The sequence below is a fragment of the Brienomyrus brachyistius genome, chromosome 17 (genome assembly GCF_023856365.1).
Source record: "Brienomyrus brachyistius isolate T26 chromosome 17, BBRACH_0.4, whole genome shotgun sequence".
Taxonomy (NCBI): Eukaryota; Metazoa; Chordata; class Actinopteri; order Osteoglossiformes; family Mormyridae; genus Brienomyrus; species Brienomyrus brachyistius.
Window position 1 is genome coordinate 17,347,219 of NC_064549.1, and position 23,211 is coordinate 17,370,429.

General features: G+C 41.5%; 1 protein-coding gene across 2 annotated transcripts in view; it reads left to right on the forward strand.

Moving 5' to 3' along the window:
- The window catches only part of c2cd3 (C2 domain containing 3 centriole elongation regulator), a 36,451-nt gene that overhangs the window by 3,999 nt on the left and 9,241 nt on the right, over positions 1 to 23,211 (forward strand). The window contains exons 5-25 of one of the 2 annotated variants that reach the window (XM_048980889.1): positions 2,027 to 2,232; positions 2,404 to 2,557; positions 2,838 to 2,993; positions 3,114 to 3,261; positions 3,537 to 3,664; positions 3,804 to 3,995; positions 4,108 to 4,214; positions 4,342 to 4,460; positions 6,585 to 6,731; positions 6,907 to 7,362; positions 10,589 to 10,740; positions 10,983 to 11,226; positions 11,356 to 11,539; positions 11,625 to 11,808; positions 12,828 to 13,000; positions 13,147 to 13,282; positions 13,376 to 13,644; positions 13,733 to 13,813; positions 14,233 to 14,868; positions 21,627 to 21,950; positions 22,073 to 22,211. In XM_048980889.1, coding sequence (XP_048836846.1) covers positions 2,027 to 2,232; positions 2,404 to 2,557; positions 2,838 to 2,993; positions 3,114 to 3,261; positions 3,537 to 3,664; positions 3,804 to 3,995; positions 4,108 to 4,214; positions 4,342 to 4,460; positions 6,585 to 6,731; positions 6,907 to 7,362; positions 10,589 to 10,740; positions 10,983 to 11,226; positions 11,356 to 11,539; positions 11,625 to 11,808; positions 12,828 to 13,000; positions 13,147 to 13,282; positions 13,376 to 13,644; positions 13,733 to 13,813; positions 14,233 to 14,868; positions 21,627 to 21,950; positions 22,073 to 22,211 — 4,335 coding nt within the window. The remainder of the gene's footprint in view (positions 1 to 2,026; positions 2,233 to 2,403; positions 2,558 to 2,837; positions 2,994 to 3,113; positions 3,262 to 3,536; positions 3,665 to 3,803; positions 3,996 to 4,107; positions 4,215 to 4,341; positions 4,461 to 6,584; positions 6,732 to 6,906; positions 7,363 to 10,588; positions 10,741 to 10,982; positions 11,227 to 11,355; positions 11,540 to 11,624; positions 11,809 to 12,827; positions 13,001 to 13,146; positions 13,283 to 13,375; positions 13,645 to 13,732; positions 13,814 to 14,232; positions 14,869 to 21,626; positions 21,951 to 22,072; positions 22,212 to 23,211) is intronic. The other variant, XM_048980890.1, reaches the window with a different exon arrangement.

Genomic DNA, 23,211 nt, shown 5'->3' on the forward strand with positions numbered 1-23,211 from the left:
GCTAATCTCCATACCAAATTATAATAATTATAATAACAATTGATACTTTATCTTGTGGGGAAATTGCCTTTTTTAACCTCCGTCAGCTTGCTCTTTGTAGAGTAAGCTGTCTGCGAATGGCAGCGGCCAGGGAGCTGAGGGTTAAGGACCTTGCTCAAAGACTTGCAGATGTGCTGAGGCTGGGTTTGAACCTGTGACCTTCTGATTACAGGCACACAGACTTTATAGACATACATAAATATCAGTATAAAACCGAAAAGCTGGGGTCTGTCTTTTGAAGCCCTGGTGATTATTGCTCAAGCGCGATATGATATTGATATATCGCCCAGCCTTATCCATAAAACATTATAAACATGGCTATAAATATTTATGAAAAGGAGTAACACATTATAGTCATGTTTGTTATGCATTATGAATGTTCTGTGAAGCTCACATCTATAATGCAGTATAGAGTCCCTTTCTAATGCAGTGCAAAGCATCCTTTCTTATACTGACCATTATAATTCATTATGAAGCTATGTGGCGCTAACGTCTGTCGTCATGAAGTCATTCGAAAAACTGGTTCTGGCTTATCTGAAGGACATCATCAGACCCTTACTGGACCCCCTGCAGTTCGCTTACCGAGCAAACAGGTCCGTGGATGATGCAGTAAACATGGGACTGCACTTCATCCTGCAACATCTGGATAAATCAGGGACTTGCGTGAGGATCCTGTTTGTGGACTTCAGGTCGGCCTTCAACACTATCATCCCAAACCTACTCCTGCAAAAATTAACTCAGCTCTCCGTGCCTACCTCCATCTGTCAGTGGATCACCAGATTCTTGACAGACAGGCAGCAACTAGTAAAGCTGGGAAAATTCTCATCCAGCACTTGCACAATCAGCACTGGCGCTCCACAGGGTTGTGTCCTCTCCCCACTGCTCTTCTCCCTCTACACCAATGACTGCACCTCCAAAGACCCCTCTGTCAAGCTCCTGAAGTTTGCGGACGACACTACAATCATCGGCCTCATTCAGGACGGTGACGAGTCTGCCTACAGACAGGAGGTTAATGAACTAGCTGTCTGGTGCAACCATAACAACCTGGAGCTTAACACGCTCAAAACAGTAGAGATGACAGTAGACTTCAGGAAGAACCCCCCGGCACTCCCCCCTCTCACCATCATGGACAGCACTGTAATGACAGTGGAGTCATTCAGATTCCTCGGCAACACCATCTCTCAGGACCTGAAGTGGGACATACATATTGACGCAATTGTCAAAAAGGCCCAGCAGAGGCTGTTCTTCCTTCGCCAGCTGAGGAAGTTCAACCTGCCTGAGGAACTACTGAAACAGTTCTACACTGCCATCATCGAATCCGTCCTCTGCACCTCAATAAGTGTCTGGTTCAGCTCAGCTACCAAATCTGACCTCAGAAGACTGCATCGAACAGTCCGGACTGCTGAGCGAATTATTGGTACAACCCTTCCTACTCTCCAAGAACTGTACTTATCCAGAGTGAGCAAAAAGGCTGGCAAAATCACTCTGGACCCCTCACATCCAACCTCTTTGAACTGTTGCCGTCCAGACGACGCTACAGAGCACTGAGCACCAGAACAGCCAGGCACAGGAACAGCTTCTTCCCTCAAGCAATCAGTCTCATGAACACTTCACAATAAACGTGAAACACACAACACTATCATACATTCACTTATCCAGTTATTTATTTAACACACATACTTATTTACACTTCTAATTGCACCTTACGTACATAGCTAATTGTTTACTTTATATTTGGTATATTGTAAAGTTATTGCTATTTTTGCACATTGTATGTCTTGTATAACTGTATATTGTTCTTTTTTATTACGTCTTTTTTCGTGTCTGGTCCTGTCACTGTCATTCTATTGCACTGTGGAGCTTATGTCACTACAACAAATTCCTAGTATGTGGAAACATACATGGCAATAAAGCACATTCTGATTCTGATTCTGTAACGAATTATAGATAACAGATTTAAGTAAAGTGTTACCTATGTGTTTTCCAGAGGCAAGGACCACTTGTACTTCCAAGAAAGAACCTGTAGCCAAAAGGGGGTTCAGTTTTCTGAAACCAAACCTGAAGTTTTGGGCAGTTTAAGGCCCTTGTCAAACAGGTCTCCTAATCGAGAAGAAGGGCTGGGCTACACGGCAGTCCAGGAATCTCTTCACAGGCCTGACGCAGGTCATGAGAACTCCACAGACATCCTTTCAGGTTTGGCTTCATAGCCTATGGCACAGACACCATTGTTAATTTCCTGCTGATGGTTTGGATGGCTTTGTTATCTACATTGGAATATTTTTATATTGGACTTTATGGATGTATTGAGGGAAGATGTGAAGAAGTACAATGAGGTTTAAAATCAGTTTTGTCTTTCTTTAAAAGTGAGATGCATCTACATTATTCCTTTCTCAGTCCTTCTGGAGCGTGGTAACAGGCTTAGAGATGCCATGGTGGTGTCCTCCCTGAAGTCTGACTTGGATTCTAAGTTTGTTCTGAAGGACGTGCCAAAGGACAATGTCGGCACCCTGCCTGCGTTGTATGTACAAAAAGCTTCAATCTGTAATTTCAAAGCTCTTGTTCTGAACAGCCTTAGTCCTGCTGAATTTCTAGATCTGAGTTATGAATACCATTTTGATGACTGTATCCAGACTGATGATAAATTCTGATTTAATAAAAACAAATAGACCAATCTTAGTTTAAAATAAGCAAGACTTTTCAAAAAAGCACGTTTCTTTAATTTTATGGCGTCCTGGTTACTGTTTATAAGAGTTTACATTTCAATATGCAACATATTGTTTGCTTATATTTATTTTAAGGCCATCCTTGACCCCCTCGGGGAAGTTGCTACTGGATGCCCCACACCGTGACTCCAGCTTCTCATATACTCAGAGGGGCCTGCTGTTCCCTGAGGACCCCAGTCATGACTGGGCCCCTGACACAGAGAATAGGGCTATTGAACTCATCCTGGGCAGGTGCCTTCGCTTTCTATGCAGCTTGCATTACTCTCTGTCCCATGACCTCTTTTCATGAAGAAGCTGAACTCTAATTTATAGAACTTCTTGATGTTTCTTGACAATTGTGTGTTTTCTCAGCCCGAGTGTATCAGCACTTCCAGTCTGGGATGGAGAGGGCTCTCCCCCTGAAATCTTTTCTGGGGCCAGTAGTGTATCTGGAGACAGTGACTTGGGTGACCCTCAGTATGACCAGAGTCTTCTGGAAAACCTATTCTACAAAGCTCCTGTGAGTATGTCGCCCCCTTGTGGACGCCCCCCTGACGTCTTGCTCTGGGGACTGTACCTCACTCACAGCACTGCTGCAGGGCAGTTTAGCTTCATACTTGTTGCAGTCAGGATGTCAGACCAAGAAACAGGAATTCAGAGGTTTTGTGAATTTTAGTATTTCCACTTTTTCCATTAAAGATTTTTATGATTTCTCACATAATAAACTTTTATGGTAAACGTGTCCTAAATGATTTGAGATTTTATGAAGGTAATTCTCTTTTCCCTGATGCATAGAAATTGGACAGCAGTCAAAGTGAGGAGGAAAGTACATTCTTGAGGAAAAAACAACAGAAGAAGGGCACATCAGGAAAGGAGCCAATGACAGAGAAGCTGAGAAAACCTGCTGGCAAGATATGTAGCGGGTGAATTGTCCCTATCTGGTGTATTATGTAACTGGGAATGTACCAAATATAAAATTATTCAATTACTAGACATTATGTCTATGAATCTTCTTAATATCAGACACAACCTATATTTTGAAAAAATGGTATTTCTTAACAGCCTGGAAGAAGAGACTACAGAGGCTGAGAGCATACCCAGCCTGAGCGTGGAGCAGATCACATTCCTGAGTCAGGTGGAAACGGCCAGGTTGGTCATCCACACTCTAAATGTCCCTAAGAAGGCCGGCCTGTCAGGCTCCAAGAAGACCGACAGCCAAGGGAAGCCACTTCGACCTTTTCCTAACAGGAAGTGGTAAGGCGTACAGTTCTGTGTGCTTTTAACATTTCTGGCCCGACACAGAGAATTCTGTGACTGCAGGATTACTATTCTGGAGCTAGGGTGTCCTTCTGTGTTTGTTTTCCAGCACTTATTTTGTGGAGTATCTCTTCCCTGTGGCTTCCACCAAACACAGTAGCAGTGCACCGAGTACAAAACTAACCAGAGTTGCTTCTTCTAAAGTTGCAGAAGGGGGTATGTTTTATATTTATTTTTAACACTTTTGCTCTGGTGAAGGTTTAGTCCGTTTCCTGTCTGTCAGATGTTCAGCTGCAAACTTTTGAAATGCTATGTTTGTTCTTCCCCTGTGTTTTTATTTCAGTTATAAATTTCCACCGTCAGTGTGTCTTCCCAGTTCAGTTTGACAGTTCAGTAATTAAGCACTGGTGGAACACAGACTTGAAATTTACCATCTACTCAAGGAAAGATTCTGAGAAGAAGGTATGTTGATTTGGTTTTATGATTCTTTAGTTTCATTTTAAAGTACAGTATTAAACATAGTGCTAAACATTTTTGAACAGATCAGACTTTGTTTACAGACGCTCCTCTACTTACAAACTTTCAGACATATGAACGAAGAGGACTGTTAGTCCAAAGTGTGTTTGTTTGGGCTCCTTTTTCCTGTCAGCAACATCAGTTTTTTGTCCTTTTAATTCCGCCTAGACTGACTTCTGGCAGCTACTGCTGCCGCACAGCAGTGTAGCGTGCTTACTCCCAGCATCCTAATTCTTTGTACTCGCGTATACCCTTAAAATGATAATATGAGAATAACTATTTACGAACATTTCAAGTTGCGAAGCGTGGTTCGGAACGTAACTCGTTCGTAAGTAGAGGAGCGTCTGTATTATTATTTTAGTAGAGTTGCACAATGCAATATTAATATCGACATTGTATGTCATACACATGTAATTATCATACTACAAGGACTATGTTAGTGGGCTGGGTTAAGACACAATAAGTTGCGCTAAAACCAGTGATGCACCAGTTGCATTTACTTTGGCCTATCCATATTGTTGTTTTTAATCCTGGGTTGCCAATAACAATCCTGGCCAATTTCTGATTTTCTTAGCTTGTTAATTAGCTAGCTAAACATTTAACTCTTCTTTGATGAATTTCGTTTTCTGCAAGAAAAACACTTTGAATGACCTTTCCAAATAAAAATGGCTCCGCGAGTTTGAAATTAATTTGGTCATTCCGAATGGCTATGGGGTAATTCTTCCGCAGACAAGTTTTTGTGAATGTATTGCGAATGTAACAGTGTAAAGAATCTCCAAGTAACAGACATGTTTCCTATAAGTGTTTACTTCACCTATCATACAACATTAATGGGGGGGGGGGGGTTGGTGAATGTGAGGGGTGGGGACACAACTCTGGATGGAAACTGAGTTGGAACAAAACATTAGTTGGTAAACTGCTTGTTTGGCTTATAAAACTGGCCATATTTAGACTGACGTGCCAACTGTAAAAAAATTGTCATTATCTGACATTAGTTGATCGATTGGTGCATCTTTAGCTAAAATATGTTACTCCATAGGTGATAGGAATTAAAATAACTCTGAATGACATCAGGTAAAATTTGGCTATTCCAGTAGGATTATTCTGATATCCTCTTGGCCGTGTCATACTCCAAAACCCACGGTCAAAGAGCTCCTCCTAAACAGATTGTTTGGATCAGGAGTGGGCAATCTTATCCAGAAAGGGCCGTTGTGTGTGCAGGTTTTCACTGAAACTCCCTAATTAGAGGACTGATTGGCTGAAGAGTCCTCACACCTGGGTTTGAACAGCTGACCTACAGGTTACCCCAAAAACCTGCATACACACCGGCCCTTTGCGGATAAGACTGGCTACCCCTGTCTTAAAAGAAGACATTCAAATTTGATGGACTCGCCAAATAATTGCAGGTTTAGCCATAGACAGGTGCCATTTAACCTGTCGGAGTAGCCTAGCTTGTCTTTGTCGTCACTTTGACTCAAGTCATTTTGCATAATTTACTAACTGACTCCTGTGTGTAAAAATAATCTCTGTTGAGGGTAAGCCCAGTGGCTTCACTGCATAACCTTATATAATACATAGTAATCATATAATAATTTTGGGAATGGTGGGTAGGGCTGTATAGCTTTATTTTTTGGGGGTAAATTTCAGCTTCTTTTTAAAAATGTATATTGCAATATTAGTCACATATTTCAAATTTTGCAATGTATATCTATCTCTCTTTCTGTCTGATGTTTGACTTTTGATGTGTGGGCCAAATACCAGAACACTGCCATATAACACTATGAATGTTTGTAAAGGTTAATTTTGGGCATTTAAAATGAAATTAAACTCTACAGTTAAGGTGTGCTCCAAAAGATCTCCATATTAAAAAGCTATTTGATTTGTTATAAAATTAGTGAATGTATTACTATCCACCCTTCAGGAACAGGCAACACGTTACACACAAATGTGACTCATTAGGTGAGGCTCAGACATGGCGAGAGTAGAGTGGGAGCCGTTGTCCACTTATTTCTGATCAGTGGATCTCCATTCTGAGCTACCGTCCCTGTCTTCCTTTATGAATGAATATAGCCGCTGCCCGTGGGCAAAGCTTTTCTTCCACTACGCTCTGTGCTCCTGTTGGGCATCCAGCCGAGCAAAGCCACAGCCCTGCCAGTACTAGGACTGGAGGATGGAGAAGGGGGAAGACAGGGAGAACCAGACCTGGGTCCTCTCAAGGTATAGGGGGGGTCCTATGTAGTAGCAGAATGATTACAGTTCACAGATGGCCAACAGCCAAAAATAAAGTTAGCTGTCTGAAAAAGCAAATTATAAGAATGTATGAAAAATGCACTGGTGTTTTCTTGCTTTGGTGAGACAACTTTGATGAGGTATTTTTCCCTCTCTTTTGAAGGTATCGCTTGAACTAGAAGTAGCTAAACAAAGCTCATCCAGAGAACCTTTACAGCCCCTAAGCATCCCTGATAGGAAGTCGGCTCTGTTGCCCAAGGGGCACTCAGAGACCCAACTACAGGGTGCTACTTTGGGCCAAAATAGTCAGCCTGTGGCTTCCAATGTCCAAGGGGGAATGAAGATAACTCCGGTGTTGGGGACCCAAAGAGAAGTTCACCGTCCACCCTCAGATAGCCCTCCCATCGGCCAGCTGCACACCCAAGCTCAGCAGAATTCTGAGGACGGGCCTGGCCTCCTGCTGCACGTCCTGCTCATGGTGTCGCATGGAAAGGACCTCAGCTGTGGCTCCGGGAGGCTCCCCAATGTTTACCTCAACTGTAAGCTTTTTGCATCCGAGGAGGCCACGAGGTCAGCGGTGAGCTGGGGCCAGACCCATCCGACATTCAACTTTATTCAGGTACCTAGTGGGTGGTGCTTTGTTTTGGAAGGAATGGTAATTTAAGGGCCGGTTTTATACACACACGTGTATAAAACCATTCTCACAATGTGTCCGTGTACGTATCATGGCCGTCGTGTTTCCTGCATTGATTCCACATATTTGTGCACCTATGCCAGAAATTAACTCAATGCATACATGAGAGGCAGTACCATCATAAATCTTGGGGACAGTTTGGTGACCTATACTCAAGGGACTATGTGTTTATATATGTGGTATGTTTAGTATTAAAGTATCATCTAATTTATGTGTTTATTTAAATAAAATGTTTGTAGGTTAAACTTCACACATAATTTCATACGAAACTACACGGCCACGCCAAAACAATGGAAGATCTTTTTTTTTTTCTCTCAGTTATTCGGGGGATTGATCATGGTCAAAGTGGGACACATCCTTTTTATTTTTTTCCGCATATAACCCACAACATGTTCATGATTCTTATTAATTCCGGCCAGCAGATCAATCTTTTTGTTTTCCAAAAAAACAAACAATGTAACATTATTCTGCTAATAAGCACTTGCAAGTTTCACTGCTACCACCGGTGATATTACACAAAAGCATATTCATTAGCGATCAAATGTTATGATGCAGAAAAATGTATTAATTGATGCATTAACTGTAATTGGGGTGCAGAAATTATTCCATCTGCTCAATTTTTGCTCTGCCACATATCTTTTTCTGCACTTCCTCATAACTTCCAAGTTAGTGCCTGTGCTTGAGGTCAACCAGTCAGCATGCTGGCACTATATGCACCTCCCCAGTTGTGTTTGAATGTCGTCTGTAGTATAGGCACTAAAAAAGGGTTATGGAACTGCTTCCAAGGCTCTACAATAAGACCAAGTTCCTGCGGTGTAAATACGACAAAAGTGCCTGGTTCTGGTTCCAGTAAAAAGTTCCGGTGGTGTGAAAGCCCCTATTAATATCGCCATCGCAAGTTATGCGCTTGCAATTCTCACATTGCACCTGTTTTGAGATGAAGCTTTTGCATACTTTCATATTATGCAAACATTTTACATCAGTATTAGGTCTTTTCATAAATTACATTATTTTCCGATGCAGTTCTGGTATGTATAAATCTTGGTGATAAAATTCGCCAGAAACAGGAGGTTTACGTTTCACTAGAACATTTTTTATTTATTTTTTTTTAAATAATGAAAAACTTGTCTGGCTTTCCAATTTTTATGACTGTTCAGGATTATCTAGCATATGTTTAAAATTAGTTCAAATTTAGCTTTCTGGGCCATTTTTATCCTTGCCGTTTTAAATGAAGCGTTTTTGTTAGAAATTGATTTATTTTTAACTCCTTTTGCTTTATAAATATTGCAATAATTTTATAAAAAATATTTTTGCAGCCGTAATATTAAGTATGAAATGTTAACTGCTACAAGATATCTAACGACATGTACTGCAACATTCAACCTGAGGTAGTAAAGTGATATGACACAATGAAATACCAATATAAAGTGGGGCAGTGAGTAGAATATAAAGAATGCTGCAGAAGTATTACAGTATTACAAGATCAGCAATTTACTCTGGAGGCAGCTAGTGTAAAACATTTCATACCGCAACCTCGTATGAACAAGTTAAGACCGGAAATGAGTCAACCAAGATGGTTTTCTCACACTGCCCCCTGGTGGACATAACTTTTCATCCTCCTTACTGGCATAAACTACACGCACAAGTATGGAGCAACAGCACCGCCTGCACACGTTGCACATGTTTCAGGGTTCGGCATCTCAAATGGTTCATTTAATTTGTTTCTTAGTTGTTTGCTTATGGATATATAGTATTATTCATTCTGTGGCTGTCACTATCAATTATATCAGTAATCAAGTAATCTGATGATTCATCGAGTAATTGTTTATAGTATATAGAGGTACCTTGGAACACAAACTTAATTCCTTTCAGAAGGCTGGTTGAGTTGTGATTTGGTTGAGGTCCAAGTCAAATTCCCCTGTAAGAAATAATGTAAATGAATTTAATCCATTCCAGAGCCCCACACGGTTGTCTATTTAAACTTATCTACCTACCTAACTAATGATAAAAGGCATTAACAATCAATATATTATTACTCCAGTGATACAATTACTATTGAGTAAGCAGTTTTAATCTAGGAACTATTTTCTTCTACCCAACTCCACACACCAATCGTACCACTATGCAGAAGACACGAGCATCCTGGTGATACCTTCTGCACAATGAAACGATTCGTGTATGGAGTGCAGTAGAAGAAAGTAGTTCATACATTGCTCACTGCATAGTCTGAGGATTATCTTCAATAACCAGGCCATGATTTCTGGTAAGAGACATTGCTGTTGGATTTTTCAAACGTATTTTTCTGGTGCTTTAATTACCACAGAAAGAATGCCATTTACTCCCATTATATTCGAGGGAAGCCCGGAGTTTCTACAGCTGTTATCTCCAAAACTAGGCAACACCTAGTAGAACAACCTAGATGAATTGATGACACTAAAGCCCCTTTAAAACGTCTTTTCTTTCAGTTTTGGGGTGAAATGACCCTTTAGCATAGCACATCGTGCAACCATGTCAGGGTTGTACAGTCGCACAGTGGGTAGTGCCAGCACACTGGCACTTTGAGAAATTTACTTAAGTAAATTGGGGGGTGTACATTTTCTGGAGTGTACACCAATTGTAATGCATATTATATTACATTACATTACATTAGATTTAGCTGATGAATCAACAGATTTATTGGTAGATTACTCAATTATTGACATAATCGATAGTGACAGCCCTAGTTGTAAAGCCAGGTCTGAGAAATTATTTTCTGTGGGGGGCTGAATCCAAGCTTCACTGTGTCAGCAGGGGGCATTTTTCATGTTATTTCAATGTCCCATGACACCCACGATATTAGGCTTGCAAGATTTTCCTTTTCTCTTTTTTTCTATTAAATTTAATATTCAAAATCCGGTAGAACCTGTGCATTTTTAATGTTTCAGTTATACATTTACTATTAACTTTAAAGAAAGATTTGTGGCCAAAAATAGTTACATGAAATTGAATGAATGATTGCACAGACGTATAAAACTAGCTCCTTAGGCCAGCTTTTGCCCGGGGCTGCTGTAAGCCATGTGTACAACCGAATGTGTTCTTATGCTGCTATAAACACAAGACTAGTGGGTGGTAAGAGAGGAGCATGATTTTTTGCATCCTGCGTACATTTTAGGTGGCCCCAGTTTCTCTGACCTCCAAGCTGCTGGAGAGATTGAAAAACAACATGATGGTAATTGAGGTATGGCAGAAAAGAGGAGGCTCAGAGCAGGATCGGCCCCTCGGATTGGTCAAACTGCCTCTGCATCAGTTCTATTTGTCCTTCAGGTAGGAATGGAATAGCTCTGAGCACTGTTAGCGTATGGCTGATTAACCAGTAAATGTATATGTAAAAATTAAAACGGTGGGTTTTCTTGTTAACTCTTGTATTTAAAACACTTGTTGATTTGTTATTGGTTTCTCTGATTAATGGTTCTGTTTTGAGCTTGGTGTTGAAATATCACCTTTTACCTCTTTTTTTTTTATATATATATATCAAATTATATGTTTTAACCTGTCCTCCTCCCCAGAGACCCAAAGATCTCTCAGCTCCTCCTACAGGCACAGTACCCTGTAGTGGGGGTGGACAGCTACATGCCTGTGCTGGATATTTCCTCGGGCAGTTGCCATGGTCACCTGCGGGTCCTTCTGGCAATGGGACTGGCAGAGCAAATAGCCACATTGCAGCGAATAAAGGATACTGAGCTCTGCTCAGTATCCCACCCCATTAGACCACCCCACCTACTGGATCAAACTCCACAGCCAGAATCAAAGGTTTTTAGCTTGATAAGTTTCTAATAATTGTTAATAAACATTTGCAATTTTGTGCTGTGCAATAGTGCTGCCATAATGCAAATGGAAGCAGAGGTAGCCTTAACTGTGTGATAAAATCTGTCCCTGCAGGTGAAAGTGAGTAACTCACAGGATATGATGGAGCATGTGTTTGAGGTCAGGGTGCAGCGAGTGAAGGGGCTGATGCCTCTGCAGGCTACTGTGTGGGGGGAGGCCGACTGTTATGTGCAGTACTGCTTTCCTGCTCAGAGAGAGAACGCCGTTTGGGAAATGGATCTGAGTTTTCCTGAGAGTGGTATGGTTTATGATTTTACTAAGGGCTTGTCTGCGAGGCTAAATGGTCAGTGATCCAGTGAGTCTGTTTTTCGTTCCCTTTGTAGGAATGTGTCTGAGAATGTTCCGAACTGCCACCACGCTCTGCATTCCTGATCCTGTGTTCGATCACACTGAGAGTCACGTGCTGGTAGCCCCCTCAGCCATCCCGGTGCAGAGGTTACTGCTCGGCTCGTTTTGCAGCCAGGGTCCAGAAGCTAGAGGGGGGATGCAGTTTGAAGTGTGGTGTAGGTAAGGTTGTGATTCTGTTCATGACCACCAGAGGGCAGCAAAAATTACAGTGCATTCCTATGTGTCTTGCTCTGAAGGAGAATTTACTGAAATTCAGTTTGTTTTTAAGGCACATTTCCCAACATGGTTGCCCCAAGAGCTTACCAACAATAAACAAATGTCAGTTTCTAATAGCTTAGTGTAATGGCAGTATCAGACCTCTGGTTCTGAGATCAGCCAGTCACCAAAAAAGGCAGACAGGAAAGTTTTTTTCGTTGCTTCCCAAAATCATTTAGCATGTAATCCCTCATCTACACCACATACTAGTGGTGGGTGATATGGCGATATTTTATCGTATCAATTATAATTGTATCCACGATTCACATTTGAGAGGTACCTCACAAATCGTGATATCACACTACATTTACATTAACTTTTATTTAGCAGACAATTCTGTCCAAAGCCGCACACGAGTAAGGTAAATTGCACATTGCAAACATTACTGTCAAGAAGTCAACTAGGCATAAGTGCAGCCAAGCTGATTTTCCAATGAATGCCCAGTTAAAAGTGAATTGTTAACACTATTATTATAATGACAGAAAAGTCTGGCAAGTGCCTGTTATGTGGTACCCGTGTGTTCACAAGCTGCAGCAGTACTGCAGCAAAAACAGACCAATGTGAAACAAACCAGTTGAATCCTGCGTAACATCTCAGCGCTGTCTGTTTATCTCATTTGGCAATTATCGGTCTCAGTGGATCTCAACTTAGTGACTAGATGCTGAACTAAAAACTTAATTAACCTTTAGAAAAAGATCAATTAACATCACTACATACATTCTAAAATCATAGATCCTGATTATTACCAAAACTATTGTGATATATTTTGGCCATATCGCCTACATGCCACAAATTTAATTTTTACAGGTGAACATTTTATAGACGTTTTAATAATAAAATCAGCACAAAAACAATTTCTACTTTTATAAAATTGTGAAACCGTGAAACATTCAGGAATTTAAATCGTACAATATCTTTGGCAGATATTACTACCCAAATGTCAGGGAGCAGCTGGTGGCTAAATGCTTGCTGCCTCTGGCCAAACTGTGCGCCATGGTGACCATGCAGAGAGAGGAGCCGTCGGACACCCAGGTCTTTTCCCTCCCTCTCGTTCCAAGGATGGAGAACCTCACTGGCCATCAGCCTCAGCCTTCAGGTAACACGCGCCTGGCATTACCTATGGCCTTCGCTGGCCATCAGCCTCAGCCTTCAGGTAACACGCGCCTGGCATTACCTATGGCCTTCGCTGGCCATCAGCCTCAGCCTTCAGGTAACACGCGCCTAACATGACATCTCTTCCAGGGCTGATGGATATATGTGTCCATTACATGCATCGACCAATAAGAGAAGTGGGTGCCAAGGGTGGGGCCGTGGCCCCCCGGGTGGTGATGCTGGCGGTTCAGGTTCACAGAGCAGCAGGACTGCAGGCAGCAGCACAGTCAGTCTCTTGCTTTCTCATTTCGCTTCAAAACTAAAAAAGGCAGATATTAATATTGGGTTAAACTCTGTCTCCCGCTTCCTGTTCCATTAGGTCCATTGCAAAGATGGATGACACTTTCCAGTATTATGCTGACACAGGTGTGAACTCGTACGTTACCATGGACATCTCTTTCCTGCCTGAGAGAGAGAGGCGGAGCACACGTGTGGTAGCTCAGTCGTTCTGTCCTGAATTTGAGCATCACTCCGAGTTCCCATGCAACTTAGTGGTCCACAAGCCACATGGGGGCACTTGCAGTCTAGCTGAGCTGCTGGATGGGGGGACTGCTGTCTTTACCCTGCGCCATCGGCATAGTCGCAGGAGTAAGTAATAAAAATACAGGAATGCATATCACAGTGGACTTCTTGCACCCCTTGTCTGGTATTTATTGATTATGTGTTCATTTCCTAGTGCTAGAAGGCCCAGCTGCCAGGGACACTGTACTGGGAATTGTGACAGTCCAGTTGGTGGATCTGGTACGCAAAAGGACAGGTATGATGACTCGTTTCAGGCACACTCGATAAAGCTGATGTTTCTGTAACACTGTTTCTGTTGAATTCCCTGTCATCTTTGAAAAAGTTTGAATGGGAATGAGGAGACCTCACATCCTGGACTAAATGATATGATATAGCAGAACTGAGCTCTGTTACAGGTGAAGGAGCTGCCGATAGGATGTAAGAGCTTTCGGGAACATGAGAACAAGCATAGGCATTACATCATAGCCACAGCTCTGGCTACTTGGCCTGCTGAAAGTGACTCGTCAGAAACATGAAAAATTGTGTGCAGCAGTTCAGCAGCATTATTGCTATGAATCACGCAGCTCCCGGCTTCCAGTCCCATTACATTTTAACTGTCTCCCACCAAATGTATACTTGTCATACTTTTTGACTAATTCATTTACTGTGTTCCAGGAATTTGTGGCTGGTTCAGCCTTTCCCTGCCCCAGGATTCAGAGAAACTGCAGGCCCACCGTAGTGCGGTCGGGGGGCTGGAGATATCATTAAACTTTGGACATCATTCAGACAGAGAGCGGGTAATGAAGGCTGCCCGGGGTCTGGGCTGGGAGCTGGATATGGAGGGGGTAGAAGAAGATGACGATAAAGATGACCTGAGAGAAGGCGAGATGTGGCAGGAGAAGGCACCGATTTTGTCTGTGGCAATTTCCGTGCCAAAGTTGTGGCTGCCCCTTCACTGCCTTCAGCTGCCTGGTCACCAGAGCCCGAAAAGGTCCACTTACTGCTACATCCGTTACAAACTGTACGAAGGCAAAGCTGTCTGCTCCTCACTGCAGCATCCTTCCCTGGAGGAGGAGCCGGGGGGGAGCACTGTGGCTACTGCAGTGTTTGGAAGTGGCAGGCCAGTGGAGCTCACGGTCACCCCTGCTTTGCGCTGGTACCTTCAGGAAGAGAGGCTGGAGCTGCAGGTATGGGTGGCATTTAGCAACCATAAGAAGCCCCGCCCCCATGGCACAGACCGGCTGATTGGCTCAGCCTATGTGGATCTCTCTTCATTGGCCAGGAGTGGGCAGAGAATTCGAACCATCTCAGGTGAGTAGCATTTCTTAATTGTTAAGGTCAGTTCCAATATGGTCTGCACACAGGGTGAGTGACATAAATTAGGGGATGTGAGGGGTGCAGGCTGTGATGTAATAAGATATATTTTTTGTCACTGTACGACATTTGAATCCTTTTAAAGCAGCCTGAGTAAAGACCATAGAAGTTAAGGAAAATTTAAGGAGAAAAAAAAGATAGAATACAATAAAGTAACATATAGTGAGTCCAGTTTTGAGTTATGTTTTTAAACCATAATTAAAGCCGGTCCACTGATCCATCATTTTCCACACAATCTAAGAAACGACTAAAAAAGGTCTGTAGTTGCTTATTACTGAGGCATCTCGGTTGGGTTTTTTTTTTTTTTTTTTTAAAAGGTTTGATAACTGTGGTTTTCAGGGCGCTCTGAAAAAGGCCTGACTGAAGAGAACAATAAACTGTTTGTAGCTATGCAGTTAAAAACATCTTTAAACAACCTTGTAGGCAGTGTCAAGGCAGCAGGTAGTAGGCCTAAAGTATTGAGCAATTTCAGGCAAAGTTGCATGGTCATTGAATATGTGCCAAGTTAACTAAAGTAGTATTAGGCAGAGGTGCAGGTGACATCGCAGGTCATTGCATGATTTGGTGGATAACAGCTCAGGAGGATGTGATACTGAGGGGTTTGTCAGTCTATCAACAAACAGAATTTCTGTAATGAGAAAGAGAATAACATTCCTGCACTACAAGAACATTGCACATACGTTGCACTTTAATGTTTTTGTGTATTTGTATACATTTAATTTTGTGATTGTTCATATTTTGTCACATTGCAGTTGTTTCTCATTTTTTAACCATCCAAACATTATATGTATCTATATGGTATTTTCAAAAGAATAACACTATTCCAACATTTTGAAATAGTTTGCATTTCTTGAAAACAAAATAAACCATCTATAGTGATCATGCCTGTCTGGGTGAAATTGATCACTATTAGCAGATGATCTTTCGATGTATCTTTGGTAGCTGAAACTGTTTTTCACAGTGTTTACATTTGTCTGCTTTTTTGTTTGGTGTCGTCTTCACTAAAGCCACAATGTGTCCAAACGATGGACATGGCATTTTTTTTGGTACAAGCTGCTCAAGTTGCTCGGTCCACTTGGTGTTTGAGTTTGGTTCCTTGTTGTATGTCACGGACTGGATGGGGTGGAGTCATGTGGTAGTATGTTTTTAAGGGGACATTACATGAACACGCACTAGGGAAAGAATTAACATAATTTTTAAGTAATATTAACAGAATAAAAAAATAAAACTAAGTAACCAACATGGGCAAGATTACGTCGATTAGATGTTCTGAATGTTGATTTTGATTTGATTAAATTTCGATTAATTGCTGTTTTAAAATAATGTGAAGGGGATATAAGGCTCTCGAAGGAATAAACAAGCAGACTTAGGTTCACTCAAAAACACTTTAATAAAGTAATACAAAATAACCTTGCATTAAAATCAATACCAAGATATTGTATGAAAAGCAATGCAAAATTAACCTCGTATTACAAGTAATATCAAATATTATTATATGTCATAGCCAATAATAATAGGTGCAAAGATACAAATTTTATATATATATATATATATATATATATATATATTATTACACATACAGTACAGGCCAAAAGTTTGGACATACCTTCTCATTCAATGTGTTGTCTTTATTTTCATGACCATTTATATTGGTAGATTCTCACTGAAGGCATCAAAACTATGAATGAACACGTGGAGTTATGTACTTAAAAAAAGGTGAAATAACTGAAAACATGTTTTATGTTCTAGTTTCTTCAAAATAGCCACCCTTTGCTCTGATTACTGCTTTGCACACTCTTGGCATTCTCTCGATGAGCTTCAAGAAAGCCATTTCACCTGAAATGGCTTTCCAACAGTCTTGGGTGCTAAATTTGGGTGCTGCGTGCAGACAGGGGATGAGCTGGCCAGGCTCACCCCTCCCATCAGGCAATGCGCTCTTAATTTTCCAATTTTGTCCGGGTAATGCTTTTTGCGGTTTCAATCAAAAATAATAAGACAAGTTCCCATGATCAACACGTTGCCCTCTTCTTCTGAAAACGAGATAAGCTTCACACACCGACCAATGGTACAAAACATATTGGACCACCCTTTGTTCCCCATGAAAACCTCTCAGAAAAACAAAGTAACCATCTTTGAACAGAATAACAAAATAACAAGACAAGCGTCCTTGACCAGAATAAATATCACAGGACAAAGATCTTTAGGACAAGACAAGCATCTTGGCACTTTTCATGAGAAACAAGTTATATAAGTGAAGTAAAAAACATGTTTGTGCAATTCAACCTTGACACAATAATATTATGGGTGAATCATGGGCGACGTCTGTGAATTTCAGGATGATCAGTCCATATACGATCAGAATCAATCCACACCTCAATCACCTCATATGTATGCCTGCTAGGTGGATTTCACAACTGCTCAGCATATTACAGTAACAAGAGGACAGTAAACAACTCATTAATTCTACGCTACATGGACGACGTAATGGTCCGCGAGTTCATCCTAATACAATTGCCCAGCCCTAGGTTAAGCTGAGGAGCAGCCTCCTCCCCACAACTATCAGTGTGCTCAAAAGTACAGCATTGATTCTCTACCCTGTTCCCCTCCTGACACAACTTGGTACCTTGACTCATCTTGGCTCATTTCTTTGTACTAATTGCTCATTTTGCACATTATATATCTCCTGTTTGCACTTGTATCATGTTTCCTAATACAATCATTCTCTCTCTGTACTTCCTGTCTGCACCTTAAGCCACGGAGTGCCTCGTATTGCACAGAACCATACTTTGCACTTATATTCATATCTATATTTTATTATAATTTATTGTATTAAAAAAATATATATATATATAATCTGCACCCTGAATGTTTTGTACTATTGAAACCTCTAGCTTTTTGTGACTTGACTCTTGCCCAGGATGCAGGATATCCCAGTGTCATGGTTATTCCCTTGGAGCCAGATCAGGAATGCATCGAATGACCCGCTTGTGTAAAACTTCAGGTTCAATCTTTATTGCAACAGTGAGGTTACAGCCAAGGCTGGACACCCTGCAGGAGTGCGTCACATACTGGATTACACTGATTTTTATACGCTTTTATAATCTCTTATTACCATCACAGGGGATGTCCCAAGCATCATCTTTTTGGACCAATTGCTAGCAATCTGCCCCCCCCCCTTCTGGAGCTCTGGTATTCTTTGCTCCTATGTGACTTTACTATTATTTTTATGTTTTGGCATCCAGTTACTTCCCCGCCTCTTATATGATAGGGCTGCCAGTCATTTCTTTGGTTGAACCTTCTAGAAAACACAATTGTAGCAGAATTGCCCTATCAATGTTTTTGTAAATTTATAACAAAACGCCCGGAACTCCAGTGGGAAAGCAAAAACGTTCCCAGGTTTTATTAATTGAAAAGTAGCAAGTTTTGGCGGCTTTAGCTGGTCCCGAGATGCTTAGCCAGAGACCTGACTGTTCTGGGCTTTCAAAATAGTGATAAGCTACGAAACTTATTGAAGTGCATATTCATATGACCAAGGCTAATATAAGATACAGAAACTTCTAAACTAACACAAGGTGCTTACTCATACTTGGGTACACTGTACATTAGTCTGCCTTCCTTCTATAAAGGTTTCAAGATCACATTGTTCACGTACCCAACCGTGTAGAATCTGTAGGGTTATTTGTGTAACAATGAACGATCTGTAGGCTTAATTGTGTAAGAATGAACGCCTTTATTTAAAAAAAATTAAGTTGCCACGAGAATGTGCTGTGGCATATTTGTGTTCTTGCTAGTGATTTCATAAGTGGAAGGAGTAGAAGGGAATGAGTTTTTATGCACCACCAAGACTATTTTTAATTATTTGTTTACTGTTTGAGCTTTGTATAATGTCTGTGCACTGTGAAATATGAAATATGAAAACTACATTTGCTATGAGGTCCAGTGCTCCTAATGCACTTGGGACAATCGACTGCAATGACATTGCGATGAGTTGCTCAGTCCGCTCGGTGTTTGAGTTTGCTTCCTTGTTGTATGTCATGGACTGGATGGAGTGGAGTCATGTGACACCTCAGATCAAAGTTTATTTATTACATTGAAATAAGTGCTAATTCAGGTTCTTCATATTGATGTGCCACTTATCTGTGATGCAGACTTTGACAAATATACTAGGTCGATGGTCTGGGTCAGCTTGTGATTTGTTCATTTTGAGATTCACAAAACACAAAATTATCTGCTGACTTCTCTGACATAACAACGCATTATAGGGTATCCTCTATCATTGATTATATATTCATGTCAAAGTACGAGGGTGAAGATGTGAGTTGGTCCCCAGTGGTTGCAGTCCCACTAGCCTTTTGTGCAACAAGTCATTTCCCTCTATTTACTGATCTGACCGTTTTATTTCAGGCAGTTTAGTAGAGTTGATGGAATTAACTGCAGTGCTCCCCATCCTGGGTTGTTCCCTGGCTCGTGCCCATTGCTTCCGGGATAGGCTCCAGACCCCCCGCAACCCAGTAGGATAAGCGGTTTCGAAAATGGATGGATGGATGGATTTGAAAGTGCAAAATGCCACAGAAGTGCTACCCATAGCTGTACAATGTACACATACGTGATAAATTGTTATAAAATGTAAGTCGGTACATTTTCTTGTGATAAATGTGCTTAGGCCTCCAAATAAAACATTTTGTCGTGCCTCTACCTTGTACTGTTCACAATTCCTGTTCTTATTTTTTTATTTACAGTTGCTAACTTTAAACTTTGCAACCAGAAATGCTTGATTTGCATAATATATGAGCATACAGTTCCATTGCGTTGACCCTGCATGGTTATTTGTGGGTGACAGCTGGGCAGGATCTCAGGCTGATTCATGTACGCACATTTACAAAATATTTCTGACATTTCTGCAGGGAAATGTGCGTACGCTAGGTTTGATAAGGCAACATTTTTTGTTAGTACCCCTTTTTTTGTTTTTGTTCATACGCATTTTTGTCCACAATGAAATTTATGGAAAGTTTCATAAATGGGGCTTCCAGTACCATTACCCATAGGCTCATCTCCCTGACACATATAACTGAGAACTTCAAATGCTTCTTTGTACATACTGTCATTCACTTGCTTGATGGTTTTTGTCTCTGCAGTGGACGGCTTGGTGGACACTAACCAAGCTATCATTGTAATTTTACATTTGCATTAAATAATGCACATTTTGTGTTTACGAGCATGTTTGTTTTACCTCTGTGCATTATTTATTTGGGTCAGATTTTTTGCTGAGAGATACTTTTGTGCATATTCTCTTCTATTCAGTTTCTCATGTAGATATCTTGTCAATATCAGTATTAATTATGTATTTACAATATCAATCTGAAATTGCATCCATTACACTGGGTAACACATTTTTTTTGTCTGGCTGCATTTTTTGTTGTTTCTTAACTAATTTTGACATGCTGAATTCAAATATGGCATTAGTTTTTTTCTTTTCACAAAAGCAAAATTACAAAATCTATTTTTTATAATGCAATTTACATTCTTACGTCGTAAACATAAGCCAGAGTTAAACATAGTCAGTTGTCAGATGCATTCAAATTTTGCAAAGGCTCTTATTAGACTGTAGGAACTGTTCCCTAATGACCAATGGCTATTGAAGGACGTACATCGCCATTATGAAGAACGGCCTTCAAACTTCTTGATGAACTGTCTATGAAATGACGCCATTCTTCTGGAATATGCTGCATTGCAATTGCATCAAGAAGTCCAGAAACATCACAGCTGTAGCACAATGAATCACTCATAGTGTAGAACTTGGCAAACTGGACATGTCGGCTTCTGTTCACTGATACTTTGCATGATGAATCTAAGAGATTCCATTCTTTCAAAGGTGATGTTAGTAACTCTGCACCACCCTTTGTTAGACCCAAATCTCTCACTAAGTCATCTAATTCAGTTTGATTAGGAAAGGGTGGTTCACTTTGCTCACAGACGCTGTCACGTTGCCAGTCTGTGCCACCAAACTCTTGATCATCAGATCCTGTGTCACTTCCTACTCCCAGACGTGGAGGTACTGGTATAGGTAGCTCATCACTGTGTGGCATAGGAGCAATGGATGATGGTATGTCTGGATAAACTATAGAATTTTTATCAGACGGCTTCTTGTGTTTGGATATGTCCACCATACAAAAGTAGCAGTTATCCGAATGATCGGTTGGCTCTTGCCAAATCCTAGGAATGGCAAATGGCATGGACTTTCTGCTTCCTTTGAGGCATCCTTCTAACGTTGATTGGCAGCAACCACATATGACATGGGTGCCCAGGATTTGTCTTGGTCACCAATGGACAAACCAAAATAACCACTTTTTTTGTGGGGGGAGGGGAGAAATGGCTGGGTTCTGTACCCGTATAAAGAGCAGGCGGCCAGCTTTGAACCTGGAGGTGTGAGCCTGTAGTGGTAACATCCTGTGCCATGATCACTCTTCGTATGGGCATGGATGCTATGGTGGTGCTACCATTTGTGTTTGTTCTTCTGGGTTGCTAGGAACTACTGCAGCAGTGTAATCCTCATGAGTGGTGATTTATGAGAGATGAAGGACTAGATGGAAAAGGAACTTTTAACATGTAATGTAAGCTGATCTATTTTCATTGTGTTGTTTAGGTTATAACTGGAGAACACAATAATTCTTATGGTGCATATTTGTGCATTGCAGGTGTTTTCCCCCTTTTCAGACGCTCATCCGCCAACCTGTCAGGCGCTGCACTCAGGGTACACATTGGCACAATGTCCTCTGGCCAGGGCGCCTCACACCCTCAGGAGCCAGATTCTGTGGTCGAAAGTGGAGATGACAGCAGTAACCAAGGAGAGGGGAGTGAAGAGGAAGAGCACCATAATTTACCAGCCACACCACACACGCCTAGACACCAGGAGAAGCCTGAAGTGACCTCTGAAGTTCCTCCTGAGGCCTTAATAGACACTGTGAACACCTTCACAGCAAGCATCACTGTGGAGAGAGCCATGCATCTAAGTCTTAAAGGTATATTACTGAACGACATCTCTCTCGCATCTCACCGAAACAGCCCACACTACACCAGTCATGCTATGTGTGTAAGCCTTTGCTTTTATTTGATCAGCCATTTCCCCATTCATCTCTGGCAGGCTGCCCCCTAGCGGACCGCACTGGTGAGAGTCCCAGTTGCTGTGTATCATATTCCACCGCCGATGCTACAAGCCTTGTTACTACGCCTGTTGTGGAGAGCAGTAACTGTCCTGTGTGGGACCACCGGCACGAGTGCAGGTCAGCATCGTCCAGACCCTGCAGCTGAGTTACACCCTTCTAAGAACATAAGAACATAAGAACTATACAAACGAGAGGAGGCCATTCGGCCCATCAAGCTCGCTTGGGGAGAACTAAACTAATAGCTCAGAGTCGTTAAAATCTTATCTAGCTCTGATTTAAAGGAACCCAAGGATTCAGCTTGCACTACATTATCAGGAAGGCTATTCCATACTCTGACTACACGCTGTGTAAAGAAGTGCTTCCTTAAATCCAGCTTGAAATGTTCTCCTGCTAATTTCCACCTATGGCCACGAGTTAGTGTATTTAAACTAATGCTGAAGTAACTATTTGGTTGAACAGCATCCAAACCTGTTAGAATCTTATATACCTGGATCATGTCCCCCCTCAGTCTCCTTTGCTTGAGACTGAACAGATTTAGCTCAAGTAACCGTTCCTCGTATGACATTCCTCTAAGACCAGGAATCATTTTTGTGGCCCTACGCTGCACCTTTTCTAAGGCCACAATGTCCTTTTTATGATATGGTGACCAAACCTGCACACAATATTCTAGGTGAGGTCTCACCAAGGAATTGTATAATCTTAGCATTACCTCCCTTGACTTAAACTCCACACACCTGGAGATATACCCCAACATCCTATTGGCCTTTTTTATTGCTTCCCCACACTGGCGAGAGTGGGACATGGAAGCATCAACATACACACCAAGGTCTTTCTCATGATCAGCTACCTTTATTTCAGTGACACCCATGAAATACCTGTACTTTATATTTCTGCTCCCTAGATGGAGTACCTTACATTTATCAACGTTAAATTTCATCTGCCAGGTATTGGCCCAGTCACTAATTAAATCAAGATCCCGCTGTAGCTGCTGAGCCACTAATTCAGTATCTGCTACACCACCCACCTTGGTGTCATCTGCAAATTTCACCAATTAGGAACAATAGTGGTCCTAAAATCGAACCCTGCGGTACCCCACTATGAACGCAAGCCCACTTTG